Source organism: Nicotiana tabacum, chromosome 6 (assembly GCF_000715075.1).
Source record: "Nicotiana tabacum cultivar K326 chromosome 6, ASM71507v2, whole genome shotgun sequence".
Classification (NCBI taxonomy): Eukaryota; Viridiplantae; Streptophyta; class Magnoliopsida; order Solanales; family Solanaceae; genus Nicotiana; species Nicotiana tabacum.
The window spans coordinates 144,808,000-144,834,796 of NC_134085.1; the positions used below are offsets into that span (position 1 = coordinate 144,808,000).

General features: G+C 37.0%; 1 protein-coding gene and 1 non-coding gene across 2 annotated transcripts; one reads left to right on the forward strand and one right to left on the reverse strand.

Annotated features, from left to right (window-relative positions):
- Positions 1-794: 794 nt before the first annotated feature.
- On the reverse strand, positions 795-18,451 carry LOC107763131 (uncharacterized). Its single transcript, XM_016581575.2, has 13 exons — positions 15,683-18,451; positions 14,477-14,601; positions 14,190-14,289; positions 13,892-14,024; positions 13,736-13,799; positions 12,419-13,178; positions 11,047-11,376; positions 7,831-8,337; positions 7,671-7,743; positions 7,487-7,572; positions 4,098-4,217; positions 2,724-2,794; positions 795-1,168 (listed from the first exon to the last, which is right to left on the reverse strand). Exons 1-13 carry the CDS (start codon positions 17,999-18,001, stop codon positions 1,057-1,059), a joined length of 4,800 nt encoding a protein of 1,599 aa, XP_016437061.2. The 5' UTR covers positions 18,002-18,451; the 3' UTR covers positions 795-1,056.
- Positions 18,452-21,464: 3,013 nt separating this feature from the next.
- TRNAQ-CUG (transfer RNA glutamine (anticodon CUG)) lies at positions 21,465-21,536 on the forward strand. Its single transcript has one exon. It is a non-coding gene; the product is annotated as a tRNA-Gln (tRNA).
- Positions 21,537-26,797: the final 5,261 nt, after the last annotated feature.

The following is a 26,797-nucleotide window of genomic DNA, read 5'->3' on the forward strand; positions in this document are numbered from 1 at the left end:
AGTCAAGGACACCATGTCCTTAACACTTACACTGCACATATGACGTTAAGGACATGATGTCCTAATGTTTAACATCAAAAGGTGCAAATACAATACAATCATGTCCTTAATATTTACACAACACTTATGAAGTTAAGGACATCATGTCCTTAATATTTACACTGCACGCATGAAGTTAAGGATACCGTGTCCTTAACACTTACACTACACATATGAAGTTAAGGACATGATGTCCTAATATTTAGCAACAGAAGGTGCAAATACAGAACACTTTGTCCTTAATATTTACATTGCACATATGAAGTTAAGGACATGATGTCCTAAAGAAGGTGCTAATTCAGGACACTTTGTCCTTAATATTTACACAACATTCGTGAAGTTAAGGACATGTCTAGCACAAGGGTATTTTTGTCCGGACTGGTAAAAACTTATTAAACCACCGACTAACGAGTAAATACATTTTAAACAGTGACTTGAGTAAATACAATAGTAGCTAATTGTGCACTTCCCCGGCTAAAAGTATTCCTTATCCATTGCCTCTTGATTCCCCTTCTCTCCCTCTACTCTTTCTGATTCTCTCTCTCTTTCTTCCTTCATTCTCCCTTCTCTCTCTTCCCTCTGTTCTTGTCTTTTCGCCATAGGCTACATACGGAAAAGAGCTTACCCCAAGATCTGACCCCCTGTGCAGGAGTTCGGGGGGCCAAAAGCAAACAAAGAGTGGTAGAACAAAATAAAGTATTGCATCTATTCTTTTCTTTCATAGCTGGAGCAAATGGGAGACAGAATGCAGTCAATACAGTAGAATTGTAATATTTCCACTTGGATTAAATATCAATATGAGACTCTTCCTACTCTGCATTTCCTGTGAAAGTGAATTCGTTACAAGCTTCAATGAGCCATGAGGACATTTCAAAGAAACGCCTGGCATTACTTCTACAAACACGAAAAACAAGTACTATATAAAAATAGACATGCCTTGTAATGCAACCAAATGATTGGAATCAAATACAATATACTATACAACTTGCAAACCGTCATATTAAAATAAGATAAGCCTCAACTCTTGGTTACTATAGCTGATGGACTCCCACCTAGGCCTTCTGCAATGGAGCTCCCAGTTTCGGCAGCTTGTTCTTGCTGTTGCAATTCATCACAAGATTGAGGAGCACTGCCAGATGAAATACAAAGTTGCTCATTTCAGGAGTGTGAATATCAAAAAGTCAAATTTTAATATGCCTCAGATCAACTAATTAGCCACAAGAAATGCCGGGGCAGGGGATGTCTTCAAATGTGAAAATCAGCTAAAGACAAATACCAGCTGCGAAAAAAGGCAATAGTTCTTAGGGTTGGCCACTATGTTGAAGAAAAACAAATATCATTTTACTGATGTTTGGGCAAAATGCAAGAGATCATCATATTTCAGTATCAATAACACAATGATCAGGTCAACCCAAGTTTGGCCGCCGTTTTGATTAGATATTTATATTCATCCATTTTGTGAACTTAAACCTTGTCTCTTGACATTCCTATCGCCCTAGACATTGTAGTTCCACGAACCCTTGGATCACTATCATTAAAGGTGTCCGCCTAGAGCTCCAATTGGAAGTTCATCATTATCAATTATCATTCAGGAGATGCTCGTGGCTTATAGTGTGAACATCTAATTTCACCTAAACTAGCTGAGCTGTCGAAGTAGTTAGACTTAGACTGATTAAATCCCTAACAACAGTTGGCCAAAACCAGTTGACGAATGTAAGCATTAGACTGAAACTAGGATGAAAGTACCACAAAGAGGGAGCAGAAATTTTGGGAAGAAATCTGGGTAAATTTTTTTGAACTTTTATTGGCACTGAACTACTTTTCAAAGTGATAATTTAGTTCATTTCTTCTTTGAATATGCATCATTTTCAGCAAATGGGTTTGTCCAAGTCGTCAGAATAGACTTACGTCTTTTGTCTTTTGGCAGTGTGATTCCAGCTGACATTTAAGAAACAATTACCAGTTTATATTGTTGACCTTTTACAATATCCGGTGGTAGGGGACCAGCTTGCATGCACCTCAGCCAATAGACCTGGCAGCTTGTCTAGCCGACAAGTACATATTGCCAAGTGTGATGCAGCTTACGAAGGCTGGAGCAGATGAGCTTCACACCTAGTTTTGTAGCTGAAATTCGACCTTGGGATCTGAAGGTTGTTGTTGACTTGTTTCTATGCTACAACCACTACAGGTAGTATTGCTTATACTCATAACAATTTATATTGTTGACCTTTTACAATATCCGGTGGTAGGGGACCAGCTTGCATGCACCTCAGCCAATAGACCTGGCAGCTTGTCTAGCCGACAAGTACATATTGCCAAGTGTGATGCAGCTTACGAAGGCTGGAGCAGATGAGCTTCACACCTAGTTTTGTAGCTGAAATTCGACCCTGGGATCTGAAGGCTGTTGTTGACTTGTTTCTATGCTACAACCACTACAGGTAGTATTGCTTATACTCATAACAATCACAAGAAAATCAAGTTTGCATTTATTATCCGCCATCTTGAGGAAATCTTTGAAAGATTAATCTGGATGACATCTTTCTTTCGTGAAAGGCTAGTAAATATAAAACCTAGTTAAGTCCAGAATTTTGTCATAATTCAGTAATCGATCACACTGGTCTTTTTCATTTCACAAGAAACATGCAAAAACAATGAATAACATGACCAAATAACAAAAAGCTTACTTAAAGTTCGACATCAGATTTGTGGCTTCATTAATAGCAACACTGGCAGCATAAAGCCCCAACTTCTTCACCTATAAAGATATCAAACAATCATTAACAATATTAGGACATCTACAGAGCATGATTCATCAAATTTTTCAAGCTTATGTTAGTGATCAAAAAGTAATTTTCGTTATATTTTCGAGTTTCATGCCAGGGAGCAGCAAAATAGTATGCAGTAAGAGATACCCATCACTGACTCTGAGTTACTAAGTGCCAAATGTAAATCCAGAAAACCAGAAAGAACTAACAGAAATGTCACAATCATTAATGCACATGTGTTGCCGCCATAAATACAGGGAAAAGAATAATGGATAGACATCTCTTGAGTTTGAATCATCAAGTGCAAAATGTCAAATTTGATTCTCAACCCAGGTCAAACTTAACAGTCACAGAACACGTAAAGGTCCAGCTGATGAAGATTGTACCAACCAAAAAAGGGAGAAAAACGAAATAAAAATTGAAAACATGGCACCAGCTGTAACTGCAATGCTTAAGCTTTAGACTATATATATGCGCGCACACACACACACATGATATTAAGTGTCCGTCATTTGGCCATGAAAAGCAAGTCCTAGCTAGCAAAAAATTCTCAATATCAGACAGCTACCCCTGATGATTGGTATACCACCTGACTTAATTAATTGAAGAGATGAATAATCCTTCTTACAATTGCTAGCAAATGTCCCCTATTTTCTTCAGGAAAGGAATTTACTGTCCGATAATTTGAAGCTATAATATGGAACGTAAAATGGGACACGTATTAAAGACATCTACTGAAAATTTTCAAAAATAGTCCACTTCTCAAAATCACATGAATTGCAAGTCAGCGTATATTCTTTCTTTTGTCACTTTGAGGCGATCGGAAAATAAAGAAATGGTTAATATATTCAAGATAATTACGTATTTACTTAATAATGTCTCATCCCCAGAGATCTCAGATGAGGGAACCCTGGGAGAGCCGCCGACTCCAACTACCGTCCATGTACGATCCATACTAGACCTGACCAACTGCCCATCCTACCTCCTCTACGTTCTTGACAGCGAAAATACTTCTTATATTTACAACTCTTCTGCAAATCCATTTTTAAAGGAAAAGAAAAGGATAGAGTGTAAAAATGGAAAGTATACGTTTCGGAAAAGCTTCAGGATAATATCCCCATAGCATCACTGGTATTTGAATTGGGTTCTGATTCTACTAATACTCGATCATAATCTTCATTAGCAGACAGAGGTATCTTCCTGTGATTTAATAATGCATAGTGGTAGAAAGAAACCGTTGAAGTCAGACAACCAAATAACATTTTTGCCGTAATATGCCAATAATGAATATACCTCCAATATATCTTGCTTAGATCGGTGGGTTTTGGGGAGCAAGCGAAACTCCTCTGTCAAGCGAATACATTCTTGAACATTTTCAGGGGATACAAAGTCAACAGCAACCTTGATACATGACTGTATAGCAGTAGATCAACGACAAAATCAATACCAAGATCAGTACATTAGCATGTGAACATAGATGGAAGCAGCAATATTAATAATTTACCAACAAAAGTATCAGGAAAATGAAATGTTGCAGATATCATATCTCATATAGCACTAATATTAGTATAAGTGACTTCAAATAATATTAATTCCTGAACCTGTTGGAGAAAGAAAGAAACTGCAAGGCCCTGCGAAGAGCTACAGTACAAAGACACTCCTGAAAAACTGTTCTAGCCAAAGTCAGATTCAGCCTATATCAAATTCCAGAAGGAGAGAGCTTCGGTTTGCTTCAATTACTAGGCTTCTTAGATTATCAAGCTCAGACAAAGAATAACAGACATTTGCCTCGAAGTAATGAATCAAACTCAAAATCCTATTATTATAGCAATAATGTACTAGTTGTAATATCATGTTACCATTTTCAAAAAAATACTGTCTCAACATCATCGTCCACTGTCGAAAACAGAACAAAAAAATCATTGTGCATTGTCAAACTATAACAGGATTTGATATTCTGAAACATGTTCCCTTTTGCATAAAATTGATAGCTATTGTGATATTAGCTCCAGAGTACCAAAATTTCACGTTTTGGCGCCCATGAAAGATATGCTTCGAATCATAAACTTTTAACAATCTGTCTGAACACAACGATGCTCAGTGGGTCAATATACTGAAGGCTCTAATACTTTAATATTCTCCTTGTCAATGTAAACTGTGATCACTATTGGACCTAGGAAAGATGCAGCATTCTTTCTTACTCTGCCTGGTCTTCCACATTTATCAGTCTACTGCACCAATCTGGCTTATTTCTTCTGCTCTCATAGACCACATAAGCAAAGTATTCACCAGGCATCAGACAAATTGCAAAAGGGTACCTGCTCATTAGCCCGTTGGCCGTTACGACATTCATGCTTCTCCACATAAGCCACCACACAACCTCATTGAACACACAGCTCAATGGTCTTCCCAGCTTGGTGTTTGCAGTTAGGGAGGCTGCATCAGACAACCTCAACATGACTTACACCCTATTCAGCCAAGCTTCTGGAATGCCAAAAGTGCTTATTTTAGAGAGTTGAGGTTTTTTTGGCCAAGATTTTAGGGGGGGAAATGAGTGCTTTTGAGTAGTAGCAGATTTCAGAAGTTGAAAAAAGTAGCTTTGCCTCAAGCACTTTTGGAACCTTGGCCAAGCACAAATTGGTGCTCTAACAAAAGTACTTTTCAAATTGATTAGCCACACACAAACTGCTACACTTTTTAAATAAGCAGATTTTGGAAGCTTGGCCAAACAGCTTACTGGACAGAAAAAAACCTCCTCCATATCCATCATTAAGATGAAGCCAGACAAACTTCCACAATAAACCATCTTTCGTCCTTTGATTTAAATTTCACTTCTGGACATTTAACTTGTCTATAATATCTTGTTGCAATTCATAATAATTAAGAATGATCATTCAAGATTGTAATGTGCTTTTTTTAAACCATAAACTGCAATCAAGCTCGAGCAAAAAGCACACTTTGATAAAAAATCCACAGTAGACTCATGCTGAAGATCACACTTGAGCGTCTCATATAACACTGAAATTCGACTGAGGTATCTCTGGGTTTAGCTCTGCTCAGTTTGAATAGATAGTTCAGTGCTGGCATGCACCGCCTTTTGTGGGAAAATTAGAGGCGATCAGAGATGCGATGAAGGGATTTATCGTTCAGTCATTTCATTCAGGCTAAATACCTAGACAGCCCTTAAACTTGCCACTATGTGTCAGTTAGACACGTCAATTTTATTAATGACCAGTTGAGCACCTCAACTAGGCAAATGCGTCTTGTGCACCTCTCACATTGACATGGCAAATAGCGTGTTCTTCACTCAAATTTGAGTGCGTGAAATTGAGTTAAATTATGTTTTTTATCTTCTTTTTTTCCTTTTCCTTCACCATGGGCTTTATTCCACGTTATTTTCCTCCATCAATATCTATGACAAAGAAACCCAGCAACAACTCTCACTTTTCTTCTTTGTTCTTTTCGTTTTTCCTCCACAAGTACTCCATTTTGATTTACAGAAAAGAACTCATCTCCTTTTCGTTCATCTTCTTTGATCACTTTCAACCATGTAAGAAAGAAACCTTTATCCATCTCCAATCTTCATTTTTACACACCAAAGCTGCTAGCTTATCCAGCATAACTACCACCATTATCATACAACACCAGACCCATTTTAATCATCCTTTTTTTCATTTTCCTTCACCATGGGCTTTATTCCACGTTATTTTCCTCCATCAATAGCTATGACAAAGAAACCCAGCAACAACTCTCACTTTTCTTCTTTGTTCTTTTTCATTTTTCCTCCACAAGTACTCCATTTTGATTTACTGAAAAGAACTCATCTCCATTTTCCGTTAAAACAAAACACCAACAAAGTTAATCACCACCTAGTACCACCACCACACACCTAGAAAAGTCAGTCACCACCTACAATCAAGTCTTCGTCAAATCATCAATATTTAACCTATTTTAAAATGGATCAATTCCTTCTTCATCCCTTCTTTTTCAAGGCCACCTTCGATAATTAAAAATAGAAAGCAAAATGGGTTATGGGGAAAAAGCGATACGACGATTATGTAATATAAGTTTCACAGATTCTAAATAGCAATATGGAAAGAAGAATTGGGGGGGGGGGGGGGATCTGGTGTTTGAAGGACACAGAACATAGAGGGGGTTGAACATGAAGACGTTCGAGCGTGCCCGGGAAGAAGGGGGGGGGCTGGATTTGGACGAAGCCACAAAAAAGAAAACAATAAGGAGGTAGAAGAAGAAGAAAGAGGGAGGGTGTAATTTATTTATTTTTTTTGATAAATATATGTGTCCGTTTTCTTTATTCCATATACAGGTGTCATTCATTGATTTATTCAGGTGACACATCAGCAGCAATCGTGTTTCACGTGCATGGTCTTACCGACAGAGGTATGCACGAGACATATCTCTACCAAGTAGAGGTGTCTAAATGGTCCTAAGAAACATTAAGGTGTCTAACTGAAAAATCGTGCTAAGTTTGAGGGGGTATCTAGGTATTTAGCCTTTCATTTATAGAAACAACTAGCAGTACGCTGTACTAAAAGCAAGGAGAATTAACCAGATGAATCCATTGGATAACATAGCAAACACACAGGAAATTAGGTACAACAACCATGCTACTGATGAAATATAAAAAGTCTGATGCTTCATAGTTACACCGGGAATTTCACCTGTCTATTTCTCACTTGATGTGGGCATCCTGCAGGAATAAAAACAGCTTCACCAAGGTACTGCTCAAACGTCCATGGCTCAACATCTGTACAGCACAAGAGGGAGACGGGGTGGGATTAAATACCCTTCAAAAGTCATTACCTACTATTTTTCAGCATCAATTAAGGAAAAGAGGATTCTTACTGAACTCCTCCTTCAGCTGTTTTTTGTGCTTCTCATTCAAATAGAATGTCTGGTCATGGATAGGGTGAATAACCTAAGAGTGAAAGCAAGGAGCGAATTCAAATATTCAGCACTTTGTGATATCATCAAACTTGAAACTTAAAAGTGCAAGAATACTTACTGAAGTCACTGGAGCATTGTTAATATGGCGAAATTCTCTCCAATGCTTCTGCAAGTATTCTGTTAACTTGGGCACATCTTGTCTGCGAAAGATATCCCATACCGCACCGCCACATTCAACTTCTGCACAATCTTGCTTGATTTCGAGAGCCACACTTGCTTCTACTATTGCCAAACTATTGGTACTTGGGTTTATCTCATCGGATAGAGAAGTTCTGCCAGAAATATCAGTGTACTTCATATTGGAAATTATGTCTTTTTCTTTATCAAAATCTTTCCCCTTGTCCATAGTTTCTAACAAGCAACTTTTGTTATCGTCGATGCTTCCCTGTGATTTAGAATCAATTGTTTCAGTTTTGTCAAATCTTTGTTGAGAGTCTAGTGCCTCTGCTATGCCTGAACAAAGTTCCTTTGAATCTTCAACCTCATGTTGCTTCCTTAGTTTCTCAATGATTTCACGTTGCCCGTGAGCGACATTTACTTCGGTTGTATGAGTCAATATGTTGACCTGAAGAACAAACATAAAAGTTGAAATGATCATTAGGTTGATTATATAAAGCAGCAATGGGAGGAAAATTGCAATGTGTTATGATGAGCCAATATACAAGTTAAAATGTGCACTAATATGCCAATAAAATAGACAAGCTAATTCACAATTTTTATTGACACGAGGACCGATGTACCTGACCTAAATGACTGTTACAAATAATATCATCATTATGGATTGGGTATTTCTCTATACAAAGAAAGTTCATTTAATGGTAGCAGAAAAAGAAAAGGTGGAGCATTTTTCCATTCCGAGATTCTGATGGCAGACCAGTGAAGTTTGAATATCTACACACCGAAGAGAAGTGAAAAAAGACTGCTCTTTCCACTTCGGGAAAAGAAAGGAGAAAAAGGCAAAACTGATATTCGAATATCCAGTTGTTGCTTGCATCTAAATGCACTAACGCCTGCAAACTGGACACCCTTCTGTAGAGTTTAACGCTTTTTGCTATTTAGAGGAACACGTCTGCCACGGTCGTGGGAAGGTCACAATACCACCCAAAACAACAACAACGACCTAGTAAAATCCCACTAGTGGGGTCTGGGGAGGGTAGTGTGTACGCAGACCTTACCCCTACCCGAGGGAGTAGAGAGGCTCACAATACCACCCAAAAATGGAATAAAATTCTACGACATCTCTTAAAGCCTAGGAGTTGAAGACAATTATTTTCTGCAAACATAATCAATTAGCTAAGAGAAGAGAAATAAGGAAAGGGGGCAAAAAGAGAAACTACAGTTTAAAGGGCTCAAGATACTGGAATTGTCCTCCAAACACGTTGGTCTAACTTCCTTGCCCATCTAAAAGTTAACTTAGTTTTTTCTTTTTTCTTTTTTTGCTTTTGATTGGTAAAGTTAACGTAGTATTCAACATCATACCTGATGCCTATTCTCACTCTATCATAAATTTCCATCACTTCTTGAACCCCATTATGAAAGACAATTACAGACTTCTATCTCTATGAAGCTTCAATCAATGGAGCCGACTAAAAGTACTAGCATTATCAGCTTTTGTAATTCATATTACATGCAAAAGTAGTAAATGCATACTTTGTTAAAAATAAAAATAAAAAGATTAAAAAAACAAATAGGAGCATACCGTATGTAAGCTCCAACTCCAGAAAGTGTTAAGAATTTGTAATATGGCAAGAACTCACACCTTGTAAGCATGAAAAGATCTAGAAACCCTATAATTTTGTAATTAAGATTTATAGCTTGTAATTACATCTTTTCCTTTTCCAAGACTATTTGTAGAACAATTTAAATCCCAATAGAATTAGAGGGGGAAATGAAATCATTCATTTCCAAAATCTCTTTTTCTCTCCGTTCTTTTTTCTTTAAACCCCGTGAAGCATTATACTTGGTCTCTACAGTGGTGAAGCACCTTTAGCGATGAGGGCCTCAAATGCCAGTCAACCGGACTACATAGGAAAATACAGCAAGTTATCATTTTTCAACTAAATCATGTTCACTTCAACCAGTCAACACTAGCAACTACCAATGCCATGAAAGGCATTATTAGGGCTTGCCCTGAAACCAATGTCGTGACAGGGATTTCAAGAATGTCACAAAAATTTATAAGTCAGTGCAAATTTTCTTGTTTCCTTTTTCCCTTTTTTAGCTAAATGTAAGTAAGATGTTTTATTACCGAAAGTTAGATCACGTCTAAGTGCAGATCTGTACAAATGTTGAGGTTCCATGTACAAAAAGATACAAGCTGGTAAAGGGCTAATAAAATATATCATATCCTCTTCTCCATGCATTCTGTATCCTACACCAGAGAGCGAAAGAAGAATAGGAATCTAAAGTTTAGCATATGTACAGTCGAAGCTCTCCCTTCAAAGCACCTGTGGTTCCTTTCTATCCATGCAACCCAGCAAATACAGTATTACAGGCAGGGATAGTTTTCCACAGCTTCCTCAATTCTTTCCTTGCAATTCTGCCCTAACCAGCTCTTTCTCAAAATTTTCTTTCTAAAAAATTCTACCCTAACGCACCCCAAGGGTGTGGCCTAGTGGTCAATGAAGTTGGTTGAGAACCATGAGGTATCAGGTTCAAATCCCAGCGGAGACAAAAAGATTAGATGACTTCTTCTCATATGTCCAAGCTTTGGTGGACAGAGTTACCCGATACCTGTATTAGTGGAGGTAGCAGGCAACCCGTGAAATTAGTCGAGGTATACGCAAGTTGGCCCGGACACCACGGTTATAAAAAAAAAAACTGCCCTAACCAGCACATGTATTACTTTCCAGAAGAAAATTAATCTAGATTTTAGGTCTTCTCATTCCAAAGGTCGATTTTTTTTTCTTTTCATAAAGATCGGGAGTTTTTTTGTATATTGTTTGAAGGAAAAGATTTGTTTCCATATAGGCAACTACTGTTAATTTAAATACAGTATTTCACATTGTTTTTCATGGTCACTACTTTAGCAACTTCTAGATTTTATATGATATATCAACAACATTTAAGACAGAATAAGGTACCCATAAAAAGTACAAATCCGACCATACACTTTGCCTAATCAAACACAGACAACTTCTGGTTTCAAGAGGAAGTTTGCACTAGAATGTCAGCACAGAATTTGAGAAAGGGATGCATGCCCCATAAAAGCAAAATAAAATCTCAAACAGGAACCTGGAATAGAATAATCGAACAGTTATTGGAATGAGCATACCGCATCAGAGATATCACAGTGCAATTTTGTGACAGAATCACCTCTCCGAAGCTCTTCTGGATATCCATAAGCAATATAAGTTTTAGGCCCCAAGTCTGGCTTCAAGGCAGTATCGGGAAGCTTAGTGGCCAAATTTAGAAGACCGCGTCTAGGATGAGTGTATTCGCTGAAGGGAAGCATAGCAAAAAAGTCAGCTCCATGCCTCGGCAAACATTCTTCAAAAGAATTTGTTGGAGGCCAATCCTTCAGTTTTAATATTTCTGGCCACCCACTGCGATGCCAACGACCCTCTAAGTAGCCCTTGAAGAACTGATGAATATTTATCTCAACCTGCATCATATAATAATAATGACAATAATAATGATAGTAATAACAACACAAAAATAACAACCTTAGATTCATTTTCAGTTAACCAGCACATCATGATCCTTGTAAGGTCAAAATAACAAAGACAAACCAATATAGCAGGTTAGCAACAATCTACCAGGAAATGTAGGGCGTGTTTGGTATGAAGGAAAATATTTTCCAATCTTGCATGTTTGGTTGGCTTAAACATGGGTTTGTTGTTGTTGTTGTGGTTGGCTTAAATGTTTTTTGGAAAACATTTTTCCCATGAACTCATTTTCCTCCAATTGGAGGAAAATGTTTTCCCTACCAAAAGGAGGGATAACATTTTCTTCTTTTTCACCCTTCTCCACCCTATTCCCTACCCCATCAAACCTAGCCACCACCCACCCCACCACCCCTCTCGCCCAGCCCCCCACCCCACTCACCATACCCCCAACCCCCCCTCCACCTCCACCCCATAGTATTTGCCTAAATTATATATTTTTCAAAAAATACTTTTTACTCACTAACCAAACACTAAAAAATATTTTCCGGAAAGAGTTTTCCACTCACCAACCAAACATGGGAAAATAAGTGATAAAACTACTCATTTTCCAGGAAACTATTTTCAAGATACCAAACACACCCTTAATTGCCAATTCTAGACTTCTTTTTTGTTTGGATAATTTTCCAACTATAATCATGAAATAGAAAACTGCAGTTTTGTCAGCTACAGTAAAAACACAAGAGATCAACTAGGAGGTGTTGGGGCAAAATCACGCAAAAGATAATCTCTATTAAAATTCATTTTTGATGGAAAAAAGGTTCAATGGCATTCAGTCTGTGGAGTTCATATTAAAAAGAAGCCATGATACACAGTGCAATGAAATTTGACGGCAATAAAATTACAGAAAGGCAATTAGCTACTTATATACAGTAGACTTTAGGACGAAAATTGAGGATGCATGAGACAACTTGGAACTCAAATGATGAGACTCTGTCTCCTTTTTCCCTAAAGGGTAATTTACACAAATCAAATGCATACCTGACACCAATCCAAGCAATCAATGGACTTGACAGAGAAAGTCTCCTCGTTCAGCTTTTTCCTTGCGTTTCTGAAGGCCCTCCACATTACCATTGGCTCCCAGCTAAGACCAGAGGCCTTAGCTTGTGCATTTCTAACTATTACAGGTTCACCAGCCCTCCAATGCATTTGAAAATGCTCAAAGTCATTACCACCAATATGAACAGCATTAGGACAGTACAGAGAATTATCGTGGCTGTTATTCCTAAAAGATGCTTGTCTTACTTGACAGTGGTTATCACTGTTTTGGACAGAAGTGGTAGCAAGACAAATTGAACACCCATGTGATAAATCCATATCTGGAAGGTGGTAGTTGCATGTTAGGGCCTCAGCACTTTGAATTAGTTGGTCAACCCAATTTGCTTCAAAGATACGCCTTAGAGCCATTAATGAAGAGCCACAACCACCATGCTCTTTAGGAGGACAAGGTATACTGCCATCAGATTTGGCTCTCCATTCAGCAACATCAGAGAACATGTGATTTGGACAACCATTAGCAAGGAGGGCCTCTGGACTTCTCCAATCATCTGAAGGAACGTTTCCCTTCAAAGCTGCAGTATGACTAGCTTCCACAGACTTGCTGAGAGATGAGCTGGCTTCAGTAGCTCCACGTGCGGCACCATCTCTGAGTTCCCGACAACAATTGATACAGATTTCAAAAGAGCAATCAGGATTTGGGCAGCTTCTATGGAAATTGACAATGGATGTGTTGCAATTATCACTGCCAAATAAGGAACCATGCATCATTACAGCTATTGTGTCATGACAAAACTGAGCTCTGGAAATAGTAAACATTTTCTGCGTAAGCTTCCATCCTTTCTTCCAGAACAAATAAACAAAGACAAAGAACATGGTCAACAAAAAATACATCCCAAACTAATATGTTGCTGAAACTTTAAGCAACCGCAGACAAACTACTTTTCTTTATATAATTAACTGCAGACAATTACTGTTCTTAATCAAAAGGACAGAGAAACCCTTGGTATCAACGTAGGAGGTAAAATGATCACGAGGCATGAACAAGGCAGCTTCAAGAAACTGATCACGTAAGCAAAGGCTGCTGGGTTAGAGAAAAGATCAGAAACAAAGTGTTATTTTAACAGAAAAATATTTGAACAATCAAATCACACTGTTCATTCCCATGAAGAAACAACTTGCATCCCTCTGCTAAACATAAGAAATTGTCCCAATAGATTTATTAACACCATATATAACCTTACACTTGGTTTCCGAGCATAGACAGAGCTTCAAGAAATCTATTATGTTGGGGGACCATACCAATATACTCGATCATCATCATCAATGAGTGATTTGGTAACGTCTTCTTCTGTCAGCCGAACACCTGAAAACAACGGAGGACCAAAAACAGCATTGAACATTCTGTGTCATCAACCACAAGCAAACTTGAAATTATTCGAGCGAACAAAATAGTACCACGGATGTTTGCTTCAACATCTAGCTCAGATCTTTGCTCCCTTTGAATATGCCTGAGGAGGGGCAGAATGTTGAAAAGCAAATAAAGTGAACCCTCCAGTCTTATCTTTTCATCAGTTTGTTTGCAGCAGTCCTGTAATCCTAACAACCAAGTTATTTTCACACCAAATTGGCATGTTGCATGAAGGATAATCATTTGATTTATCAAAAGAAATTACAGCTAAGTTATTTCATAATATCAGCACCTGCACTATAAATACATGATCATACAAGAAATAAAAATAACTTGTGCACAGACCTTTAAAAAGACATCTGTTTGGAGACAAGCTCCGCAATTGCAATTCCTGCAACAGAAAGGGCATGCATACTCTACTTCATCTTTTGTTCTCTCTGGATACCTGTTGATTATCACGACATTTTAGAAAAGAGCAACCTCAATCAGAATTAACATAGTTTAAACTGTTATAACAACAAAAAGCCTCTACCATTCACCAATGAGGGAAAAAAAAAAAGACAACTTGCAGACCAACAAATCTAGAATCCTTTCTCTTTTAGGTAGTGAACAAAGGAGATTAATTTCTTTACCACTTCGCAATACAATCATTGCAATAGCGTTTTCTTTTGCATCTTGAACAGAAGACAACAGCAGCTTTATAATGTTTGCATTGATGACAGTTAAAATTCTGCTGATCCTTCCAACTGATAGTGTCCTACATATAAATACCTCATTAGGACACAGTTTCAAATATAAGCCACATGCTATGCCTGTGATACTATTCCAAATTTGCCTGCTAAAATCAATGAAAATAACTTAGTGGCACTCCAATCCTCTTTCCAGGAGTACACTCATTTTATGCTTCAAAACTATAAAAGAAGCTTTCCTGTTCAGACTCAGGTTCAAATTATTATAGTGACCATTTGTGCCAAATGGACCTATACAATAGTTCCAACTTTTTTAACTCCTTGAACAGTGTGAGATATCACTTATTTGAGAAATCGAACATTAACAAAAGTTGAATTGAGAATTATATGCTAGATATCAGTATCAGAAGGCTAATGAGCATGCAAAAGGAAAAAAGATTAGCCCCAATTTCCTAAGGAGGTTGGTCTCTGTTTTGATATGTCCAGCTGTATCCATTGTCGGCTTCACTATGCAAGCATGGACCATCAATAATGAGAACTCTTTCCTCTGATCTATCTCTTGCCCCGAATGAATCTAACCATGACAAAAAATTGGATGGAAGGCAAGAGCAACTTTTTTAACTCCTTGAAGTGTGTGAGATATCACTTATTTGAGAAATCGAACATTAACAGAAGTTGGATTGAGAATTATATGCTAGATATCAGTATCAGAAGGCTACTGAGTATGCAAAAGGAAAAAAGATTAGCCCCACTTTCCTAAGGAAGTTGGTCTCTGTTTTGATATGTCCAGCTGTATCCATTGTCAACTTCACTATACAAGCATGGACCATCAATAATGAGAACTGTTTCCTCTGATCTATCTCTTGCCCCGAATGAATCTAACCATGACAAAAATTGGATGGAAGACGAGCAACTTTCATAAATGGCAAGAGGCAGTTTGTTGCATATAGTTGGCTATGGTACCCCAAAAACTTCCCTAGGCCTCTAATTGCAATGATACAATCAACAAATTTTGATGAACTATAACTTCAGTTTGCAGCTCTTAACTTATATCTATATTTGACATTTTAGCTTCTATTTTTTACATATAAAAATCCATACAAATCATAACAAAAAGACAATATATGTTCGACAAGAAGGGATCCTGACCAATACTCCTGGCTGTGTCAGTCCATTTATTTCTGCATATGTGCTAAGTTCCTGCTCTCCCATGCATGCAGGGACAATAGCAATTTTCTTCTTATCATTTAATCCCTTTGGCCTCCCTCTGCGCTTAACCATCCTACTAATAGCATTCTGACAACTAACTTGACAAGGCAATCCCATATCGAAAGCTCCTAACTTTTTCTTGTTCTTTGAACCTTTTGGTCTCCCTCTGCCAACTCTCCTCTTAATGACCCTGCCTCCCTCAGCATCCAACAAAGTAGGTTCACCCGATATTCCCCCATTTTTGGTGGCAACAGGAAGCAGGCCACAAAATTTCACTTTCTGCTCAGCTTGACTACCTCCTCTGTTATCATGCATTATAAGTGCTACTGCAGTTTTATTATTTTCTTCACTCTTATTTTTTGACTTCTTATTTGTTGAACCTTTGGGTCGTCCAGGTCTATTCTTTCGCTTGATGCTCAAATTTACCCCATTAGTATCAACAGCAATTTCACCTGTCATTCCCTGAATTTCTACAGCATCAAATACTACTTTCTTTTTGTTTTTCAAGCCCTTTGGCCTCCCTCGGCTACCCTTCCGCTCAGAAACCCCATTTTCACAAGGAATGAAGTTAACAGTATTAGCTTTTTCAGATTCACCAATCTTATTCTCGTTATGTAAGCCATGGGGCAGGCTGCAGCTATCCTTCTTAGCTATAGTAACTTCACTCAGAATCTCCATGCGGTCAGTTGCCAGGCTCGCCGTTTTATCCTCGTGTTCCTTCCAGATATTCATTGCTCCAACTCCATTACCAGAATAAACATCGCTGGAGTTGCTTGTAATAGTTTTCTTTTTATTCTTTGAACCCTTTGGCCGTCCAAGGACACCCTTCCTCCTGACTACTCTAACTGCAGAACCAAAAGCAAATTCATTCAGGTCTCCCCTATTTTCTTCAGTTAAAAGAATTCCCTTTTCAACCACATCTATCCTCGTAGTAGCCACATCTTGTCCTCCATTATTAAGATTAGCATCAATGAAATTACCACCAGTACTTCTCTTCTTATTTTTTGAGCTCTTGGGCCGACCACGCCTCTTCTTCTTGAATATCCTGTCTCCATTACCCACAGCTAAAAAAAAATTCTTTTCATTATCTTCCTGACTGACTGCATCCATGTATCCACATCCATTATTAGTATTAATATCCCTTGAACGGCCTAGTATAAGTTTGTTTTTGGTGTTTGAACCCTTTTTGGGTCTGCCGCGCCCATCGTTCTTCTTGACTATCATCCCTTCTTCCTCATTCAGAATTACTCCACTTTGACCAGCCATAGTGATTCTTTTCTTCCTCGCATCCTGGCGCATAACATCTACTTCATCTCCAGTAGTAGCATTAGCATTACTCAAATAGCCTAATGTGATTTCCTTCTTAGTCTTTGAACCCCTACGCTGGCCTTGCCTGACTATATGTTCTTTGCCTCCACCTCCATTCCAATGGCCAACAGTCAGAAGACCAATCAAGACTTTCTTCTTGTTCTTTGAACCCTTGGGCCGACCAACTTTCTTCTTATTCTCGGAACCCTTGGGCCGACCATCTTTCTTCTTATTCTTAGAACCCTTGGGCCGACCAGCTTTCTTCTTGACTATCTCATTGTGTCCAGCAACTTGGTTTACACTTATCCCAACATCACCAGCTGCAACAATGTCAGTTTTAGACATTTCATTTGCAACAATAATCTCAGCATTACTCTTTTCAAGACAAGTATCACCTATTGGTAGCACTATTTCCATTTCATCACTGGTAACATTTTTCTTCTTATTCTTTGAACCCTTTGGCCTTCCTTGATGTGCCTTTTTGACAATCCCTTCTTTGTTTCGTTCAAAATTTCTATTTTTGTTCTTAGAACCCTTGGGCTTTCCCCCTACATTCTTCTTCTTGATAAGAATGTCCCCACAGCCATTAACTAAGTCAACTGCACTTGGCAATTCTTCCCCATTTTCTCCAACCTTTCTCTTCTTATTCTTAGAACCCTTTGGTCTGCCGATTCGTTTCTTCTTCTCATTCATAACTACCCCTTGTCCACTTACATCCCTCATGCCACTAACTGTAATTCCCACATTTTCGTCAACATTTTCCCTCTTATTTTTAGAAGAACCCTTTGATCCTCCTTTTTCTTTAAAACCCTTTGGTGGTCTTCCTCTTTTTTTAGAACCTATAACAACACCAGCAGCAGCAGTAGCAACTACTACATTTTCTGCAAATGGTACCACAATTTGCTGCTGGCCATCCCAATTCCCCTGCATCTGCTCTTCTTGCGTGAACATTCTTAACTCTCAAACCTACTGACGAAAAGACTCAAACTTCGATCGTCATAGAACACCCTTTTCATGTTTTTCTTGGTTAAGTTTCAGTTTTCAGCATAACCCTAATAAATCACCAACACAACTCACCAAACCCAAGAAACGGAAAACCTACAAAAAATATTGACAGAGTTTAAAGGCTAATGAATGAAGGGACCAGTAGTTTACACTGTAACAAACAAAAGAGGAAGAGGCTTTTGGACTTCTATTTCGGGTTTTTCTCTATCTCTTTCTCTGTTTCCCTCTATCAGTTGTCGATATGGAATGTGACCAATCAAATTTTTATTGATTTGTTGGTTCTAAGTTGTGTGTGAAGTCATTTTGACTTATAATTGGGGAACCTGGTTTTGTTGATTCGTTCGTCCCTGTTTCCATGTTCTACTTGGAAACTATGTAAAGTTGTCAAATTAATTCGACATATTTTTTCTTCTTCGTTTTCCTATAAAATGTGATAGTAGTTTCACCTAGCACAAAATTAAAATGTATGGGCCAAAAAAGATTTAAAATTTATAATCTTAAATATTTCTATATTATATTTTCAAATTTGTAACCTTAAACATATTTGAATTACATAACTTTAAAAACTTCTCATAAAGATAAAAAAAAAAATTAAATATTTTACTAATAGAAAAATATGGCAATTAGTTTTGAAATAAACCAACAAGGAAATATAAACTTTGCAAAGTAAAAAATAGGATTTTTTTCATTCTTATATACTATTGGAAACTTTATTACCCTAAATGTTCATGTTTAGTAAATTACTCTACCTACACAAGTTTTGTTTACAAAATATATACATTCCACCTTAAAAGACTCTCAATCCATTATTAGCGTCTTCAATTAAGGGATTTAGTTACACTCTTTACCTTTTTTTTTCTCTTATTCACTAGATCACCAATTCTGGAGCATAAAACTCTCAACGACAACGTGCATGATCATGAATATTATTATGAAAACCAATTCTGGTAAGATACTAAATTTATTTCTAAAAGGTCAGTCTTCAAACTCTTTATGTTTTCACAGGATTATATAATGTTCGCTCCAAGCGGACAACCTAGATTAGTTCACTAAGATTAAAATTCATAAATTTTAATTTTAGTTTTATTTTGGTAAAGAATTCATGATTTTTGTACGATTGAGGACACAAAGAAAATAATCCGCGCATTTGTGTCCCACCACTTTTCCTCCAGCTATGTACAATTATGACACTAATTGCCCCTTCAACTACGATATATAATTTCAATATCACATTGTCTAAATTAAAAGAGACCGAAAAAATCCCAAAGCTTATGTCATAGGCTTGTAAAACTTATTTACAACTTTCATACATTATTTATACCCAGTATATACAATTACAATATATCTTTTGTATATTTTATATCTAATCTATACATAGTAAAAATAAATTTCATTCAACTAATTATATATTATATAATTTATTAACAACTTTCACACATTATTTCTACCCAGTTAAATACAACTACAATAACATATAACTTAAATACAAACTCTATACAATATGTCCTTTGTATATTTTGTATCTGATTTATACATAGTAAAAATAAATTTCATACAACTAATTATATATTATACAACTTATCTACAATTTTCGTACATTATTTCTACTCGGTTATATACAACTACAATATCATACAACTTAAATATAATTTGTATACAATGTTGTTCAACTTTCATACAATAGTTAAATGAATAAACGAAAAATAAATAAACAATAGAATACAATTTTTGTACAAAATTTCTATAATTTTACTACAATTTTTGCAATATAATATATGTCATGTCTTCTTCTTCGAGTTTCAATCTGAAATTCAGCCAAAATCAAGTCTAATCTTCACCAAAAACCCTCAAAATTAAGATATAAACTCCAAACCATATTCTCAATTATTTGCAACAACACCCAATCCAAACAAATAATGATTTTGAAAACCCAAATTCGAATTCAAAGCTTTTAATAGATGTCAATGGTGGAATTGCTGCTCTCTTTTCCTTTGCTTTATATTACTGAAATTTGGGATTAAGAGATAGAGAGAGACGTAGAGAGAATTCTCAATTCTTTGCAACAACATCCAATCCAAACAAACAATGTCTTTTGAAAACCCAAATTCGAATTCAAAGCTTCAAAGCTTTTTAATGGTTGTCGATGGCGGAGGGGTTATAGATTTTTGCTGGTTTTAGAAGAGGAAATAGTGGGTGATTGAAGAGGAAATCGTGGGGTGTGGTTTGATACGTGGGTGAGGGGGTGAGATTTGGAGAGAGAAACTTGGGGGAGTGGGAATATACGGTAGAGTTAAATTAGGAGACTAATTAATACCATTAAATATTGTTTATAATACCTTCTGGAATTTCATACTGAAATTTGATAGCATTTGGAGTTGATTTGAGGTGATTGAGATCGACTTTTTCAGTTAAAAATCGAAGAAGAACACAACTACATAATAATATACTGCTACGGTATACAATATGTCGTAGGAGTATATAGCTATACTGCAACAATATACTATTATAGTTTACAATATAATGCAATGGTATATTGTAATAATCGAAGAAGAACATAGTAACCTAACAGTATACTGCTACAATATACAATATATTATAGGAGTATATAGTTATACTACAACAATATACTATTAGTATACAATATATTGTTATAGTATATTGTAATAATATGCAACATACTGTAACAGTATACAATATGTTATAATAGTATACTTATTACCCGTAAATTCACTTGTTTTTTCCCTTTTAATTTGCTTTAAGCTTTTACCCATCGCGAGGGGAAAATTGAAAATGCAAAATAAAATAAAATATTATAGTATGCTATATAATGTAACGGTATAGTCTTACAATTAGATCCTTTTAGAATTTTTTGAAATTTTTATTGACAACTGATATTATTTCAGTTTAATAATTGAATTAATATTTTTTTTAACTCTTTGCGTACAATTATATACCATGTTGGTATAGCTATATACTATACTGGTATCATATGTTAGTTAATAATTTTTTATTGTATTAACTATATTTAATTGGTACACAATTTAATTTTTCTTTAGTAATAATATAAAAAAAAGAATAATAAAAAATAGTGAAAACAATAAATAAAATTAGATTATGAACAGAAAAAGAATATATAAAAAAGTTAAATAAAATTAGAAAAGGAAAAAAGAAAAAAATAAGAAGAAAAGGAGGGGAAAAAAAGAAGCATAGAAATAAAAAAGAATTGGAGAATAAAGAAAAAAATCCGCCACAAAAACTATTATGGGTAGAAAAATAAATGGGTAGATAAGGGTAAATAGTTTTGTTTTCGTGAGTAACTGTGTCAAAACCCCTTTGTTTTAAAGTGAATTTCATACTATTAAATTTAACATGTAGTGGAAGATATATTTATGTCGAAGTAAAGCAGCACGGTTCCATGGTCTAGTGGTCAGGACATTGGACTCTGAATCCAGTAACCCGAGTTCAAATCTCGGTGGAACCTTTCATTTTTTTGTTTTGTAATTGTACATATATGATATACCTCTCACGTTAATACTTCCTCACATTTTATCTACTCAACTTGACGCAATAATTATATACAAGGACAATAATCAATACTCAAGTTAGAAGAAGTAATTATCAGATTTCAATAATCAATCCGAAAATTGGCTATACCGTGCTATTTTTACTATTTACTATGTTACATTAATATCCACAAAAGTTTCAAAGTCATGAGCCAAATTAACCACTCAGTGACTTGGGAGTTTAGGTGAATTTATTTACTAGGTGATTATAACTTAATAACTACAAACTTTTTAAATATGTTATAAGCCAAATTAATTGCCTCAGATTTAGTGAAAAGAAACGTGTGAAATATACTAGTTGGCGGTAGCCCGGGCAGTGCTCGGGCCCAAGAACCTTATTAATTTTCTATTTAACATAAAGAACTCTTGTTTACATACTGTAAAGCGAAGGTTTGATTCAAAATATTTGAAGACTAAGAATATAACTAATTAATAAAATATTTGAAATCTAATAAAAAATATACAATGTGTTGTTCTTCTTGTGCTGCAATTCTACCGGTTGTATTAGGTCCTTAATAGTTTTCGTGTTCTTAGAAAGCAGAATGTTTTTTCCTTGCGGCCGAGACAGTAAGCTGATCTGAAAAATGCAGAAGTAAAAAATGCATTAGCACATGTGCGTAAATGCGAAAGTTATTGTTGTAGCTCAGTGACTAATTTCTAAATGTAAATTATTAGCTTCAAGCTTCAAGTTATTGTGGTAATACATTTTTGGAAGCCAACTTTTGAATGTGATAAACCCAAAATCAGACCAATTATACCAAATAAAAAGAGACATGTCGAGAACATATTGGGCAGCAACAACATGAAGTAAATGATAAAAAAACGGCGATCAACAAAAGAATAAAACACAGATGATTCATCACTTTCTATCTAGCCAATTACCAGTTTAAACAACAACAAACTTGAAATGAGCAGTTGGAACAACTTCGAGGCAACATAATAAATGGATATGCAGCTCAAATCCACTGATAGAAGTGCGTAAAATGCTTCTTTATAAAAATGCCAAGTTGGAATATATAGTTTGAAAACTTTAAGCACATCATCTTCATTATGAAGAAAAATAAACAACAAATACACAAGGGTGTGACACATAATCACTGTGCAAAGCCTTAAAGCTTATGTTTTTTTCCAGAAATTGTATCTACTCATAGCAATGTAACAAGAAGATAACGAATATCATATCTGAACAAATTGAAGCATATTCACGAGAGATTTATATTCGAAAAGGAACTGAAATGGCAGAAATTCTTTGTTAATAATGTAGGTAACAAATGGAATGAAGAGCATAAGAGAAGAACAATAGATTTAACAAGGTAGAAAGCATAATCAGGAAAAATAAAAATTGACAAATTAACATTCGATACTGTGCTAACCCTGGGAAACCCCCAAAAAACAAGCACCAATGAGCGATAAAAATCAACATTGAAGGGGAAGGCACATATATTTTCTATAAAATCGAAAGCACCAACGAAATTGCTATCAAAACAACAAAGAGCTTATAATAATTCAGAACAAACTCATAAACAGTGATAACAAATTCATCACTCACTTGAAAGTTGAAACAAAGAAGAAATCAGAGGATGAAGCAGAACGAAGACAGAGAAAAAAGGCAATCTGTTGGACATTACCTTTACTCCTTCTTAAGTTATCACAAGATGCGTTGAAGCTCTTTGGGCTTTAGCTTCTGTCTAAAAATGTAACTTTGACAAACACACAAATATTATACAAATAAAAAATCAAGGTAGCTAAATCGGAAGGAAAAGTGATCGCTTGTCTTACCTGTTAATTTGCACTTCTATTATTGTCACGACCCGGATTTTTCACCATCGGGAGTCGTGATAGTGCCTACTCATAGAAGCTAGGTAAGCCACGAAATGCGAAAAATTCAACCTCTTTCATTTTAGCCTTTTTTTAACCAATTAAATTAGCAGGTAATCAACATTTAAATAATGACGAAAGATGAAATGTAAGAGGAAGACTTAGATAAATATTATACCAAAACTGATACGAATAAAAATCCAACATATATCTCTACCCAGAAACTGGTGTCACAACATTCACGGACTGTCTAGGAATGCTACATACAAGTGTCTGAAAAAGGAACTATAGTCTGTCTCGGATACAAAAGAAAACAGAACATCTAAATAGATAGAAGAGACGTCGGGCCTGCGAACGCCTGCAGGACTACCTCGAAATCTCTATGGACTGAAGGCTGGCTCCCAAGCTACTGACCAAGCGTTGCTCCTGTATCTGCACATAAGTGTAGAGTATAGCATCAGCACAACTGACCCCATGTGCTGGAAAGTGTCTGGCCTAACCCCGGCGGGGTAGTGACGAGGCTAGGACCAGACTCCAGATAAACCTGTGTAGTTATGTATATATATACAGCGGAAAGATATACGAAAACAAACAATTAAAACTGGGGAGGGGAAACATGCTTCGGGGAATAACAGATAAGGCAGAATCTCAATAAAATTATAAGGAAACCAAAATTTAACTTCTAACAAGGATAAGGAAAATAAAGGCAAATTTCACTTTCAGTTTACATCTTGTTGCAGGCGTGCAACCCGATGCCATTTCTCATATCTTGTGGTAGACGTACCACCCGCTCCCATTTCATTAAATCTCGTGGTAGGCGTACCACCCGCTCCTATTTCATCAAACCTCGTGGTAGGCATACCACCCGCTCCCATTTTATCATATCTTGTGGTAGGCGTACCACCCGCTCCCATTTCATCATATTTTGTGGTAGGTGTACCACCCGCTCCTATTTCATCATATGTACCACCCGCTCCCATTTACAAGCCAACAATAATCACAAGGAATCCTGGCAAGGGAACAAGAGCAATATAACAGCTTCTCGGCAAGGGAACAATGATATTTCAACAACATCCCGGCAAGGGAACAATAATATCAAAACAAACATCCCGGCAAAGGAACAATGGTGATAATAACATATAAAGCGCAATAAACCATAACAGAGTCATAACAATTACAATACAAGACTCACGGGCATGCTTGACACCAACGTATAGAAACTCGTCACCATGCCTATACGTCGTACTCCACAATTAGCATGTAGCAAATAAGACACAACTCCTAATCCGTGAAGATAAGGTTAGACCAAACACTTACCTCGATGCCTCGAACACAACTCAAGTTTCAATTATAGCTTTACCCCTTGATTCCACCGCCAATTCACTCGTATCTAGCCACAAGTTACTTAATTACATCAATAAACGCTAAATGAATCAATTTGAATGCATGAAAATGAGTTTTCCAAAGTTTTACCCAAAAATTCAAAATCGCCTCGGGGCCCACGTGGTCAAAACCCAAGGTTCGAACCAAAATCCGATTACCCATGCCCCCACGAACTCAAATATATAATTTGTTTTGAAATCAGACCTCAAATCGAGGTCCAAATCTTCAATTTTTGAAAATCTTAGGTTCTACCCAAAATACCTAATTTCCCCATGAAAATCATTGATTTGAAGTTGAAATAATGTGAGATGTTAATGATTGAAGAAAACTAGTTAAAAATGGCTTCCAATTGATTTGGAGAAGAAAAGTTGTTTGAAAAATCGCCTCTTATATTTTTGGGGTTTTAAAAAATGAAAAATAATTGAAAATCTCGTCTATTTATACCCCTCTCAGACCCTCTATGCGGACCGCACAAAATGGACTGCGGCCGCACAGGCCTTCCTGAGGGTATTGCGGTCCAGTGCCCTGTGCGGACCGCACGAAATGGACTGTAGCCGCACATGCCTCCACCGCGCACCGCACAAAGCCGACCGCGGATCGCACTGGCCCCCTTCCGCGGTCGCACACGTTTTTGTGCGGACCGCACTAACGGGTTCAGAGACCTGCAACTTCTCTGAACCTGGCACAACTATGTTTTTAGGCCTAAGGCATCCTGGAACCTACCCGAAACTCACCCGAGCCCTCGGGGCTCCAAACCAAATATAAACAAAATCCTCAAAAACATCCTATGGACTTATTCATGCAATCAAATCGTCAAAATAACATCATGAACATCAAATTAAATCTCAAAATCAATGAAATTTTCTCAAAACTTCTTTAAACATCAACTTTGCGATTTAAGTCCGAATCACGTCATATGACATCCGTTTTTCACCAAATTCCACAGAAACGTCTTAAATCATATATAAGACCTGTACCGAGTGCCAGAACCAAAATACGGGCCCGATACCATCATGTTCTAAGAAAATTTTATTTCAATTTTCCTTAACCAGTTTCAGAAAATAATTTCCTTTAAAAATTCATTTCTCGGGCTTGGGACCTCGGAATTCGATTCCGGGCATACGCCCAAGTCCCATATTTTTCTATCACGGGTCCGAGTCTGTTTACCCAAAATATTGACCGATGTCAAATTTATTCATTTTAAAGTCAAAGCTTATCATTTTTCATAGATTTTCACTTTTAAGCTTTTCGGCTACGCGCCCGGATTGCGTACGCAAATCGAGGTGACTCTAAATGAGGTTTTCAAGGCCTCGAAAATGCAGAATTTAATTTAAAGCAAGTGAATAAATTGTTCGTCTAAAACAATTCTCCACCTCTAAAACAATTGTTCGTCCTCGAACGGACAGAAGAAGGAAGTACCTGAGTCGGAGAAAAGATGGGGATAACGGCTCCGCATGTCGGACTCGGACTCCCAGGTCGATGCCTCAGGAGGCTGACCTCTTCACTGAACACGAACAGAAGGAAAACTTTTCGACCTCAACTGATGAACCTGCCGGTCTAGAATGGCTACCGACTCTTCCTCATAAGACAAGTTCTTGTCCAACTGGACAGTGCTGAAATCTAACACGTGGGATGGATCATCGTGATACTTTCGAAGCATGGACACATGAAACACTAGATGCACGACTGATAAGCTTGGCGGCAAAGCAAGTCTATAAACAACCTCTCTCACTCGATCAAGAATCTCAAACGGGCCAATGAACCTAGGGCTAAGCTTGCCCTTCTTCCCAAATCTCATCACGCCCCTCATAGGCGACACTCGGAGTAATACCCACTCACCGACCATAAAAGCCACGTCTCGAACCTTGCGGTCTGCATAACTCTTTTGCCTGGACTGAGCTGTTCAAAACCTATCCTGAATAATTTGACCTTGTACAAGGCCTCTTGAACCAGATCCATACCCAACAACCGAGCCTCT

What these genes read in the sequence shown, in the direction of transcription:
- LOC107763131 (XM_016581575.2), bottom strand. Translation starts at nt 18,001, where the DNA reads ATGTTCACGCAAGAAGAGCAGATGCAGGGGAATTGGGATGGCCAGCAG. An exon ending in ATTGCTTGGATTGGTGTCAG is followed by an intron (nt 11,377 to 12,418) that starts GTATGCATTTGA and finishes TATATGATGCAG; the next exon opens with GTTGAGATAAATATTCATCA. An exon ending in CTAAGCAAGATATATTGGAG is followed by an intron (nt 2,795 to 4,097) that starts GTATATTCATTA and finishes ATATCTTTATAG; the next exon opens with GTGAAGAAGTTGGGGCTTTA.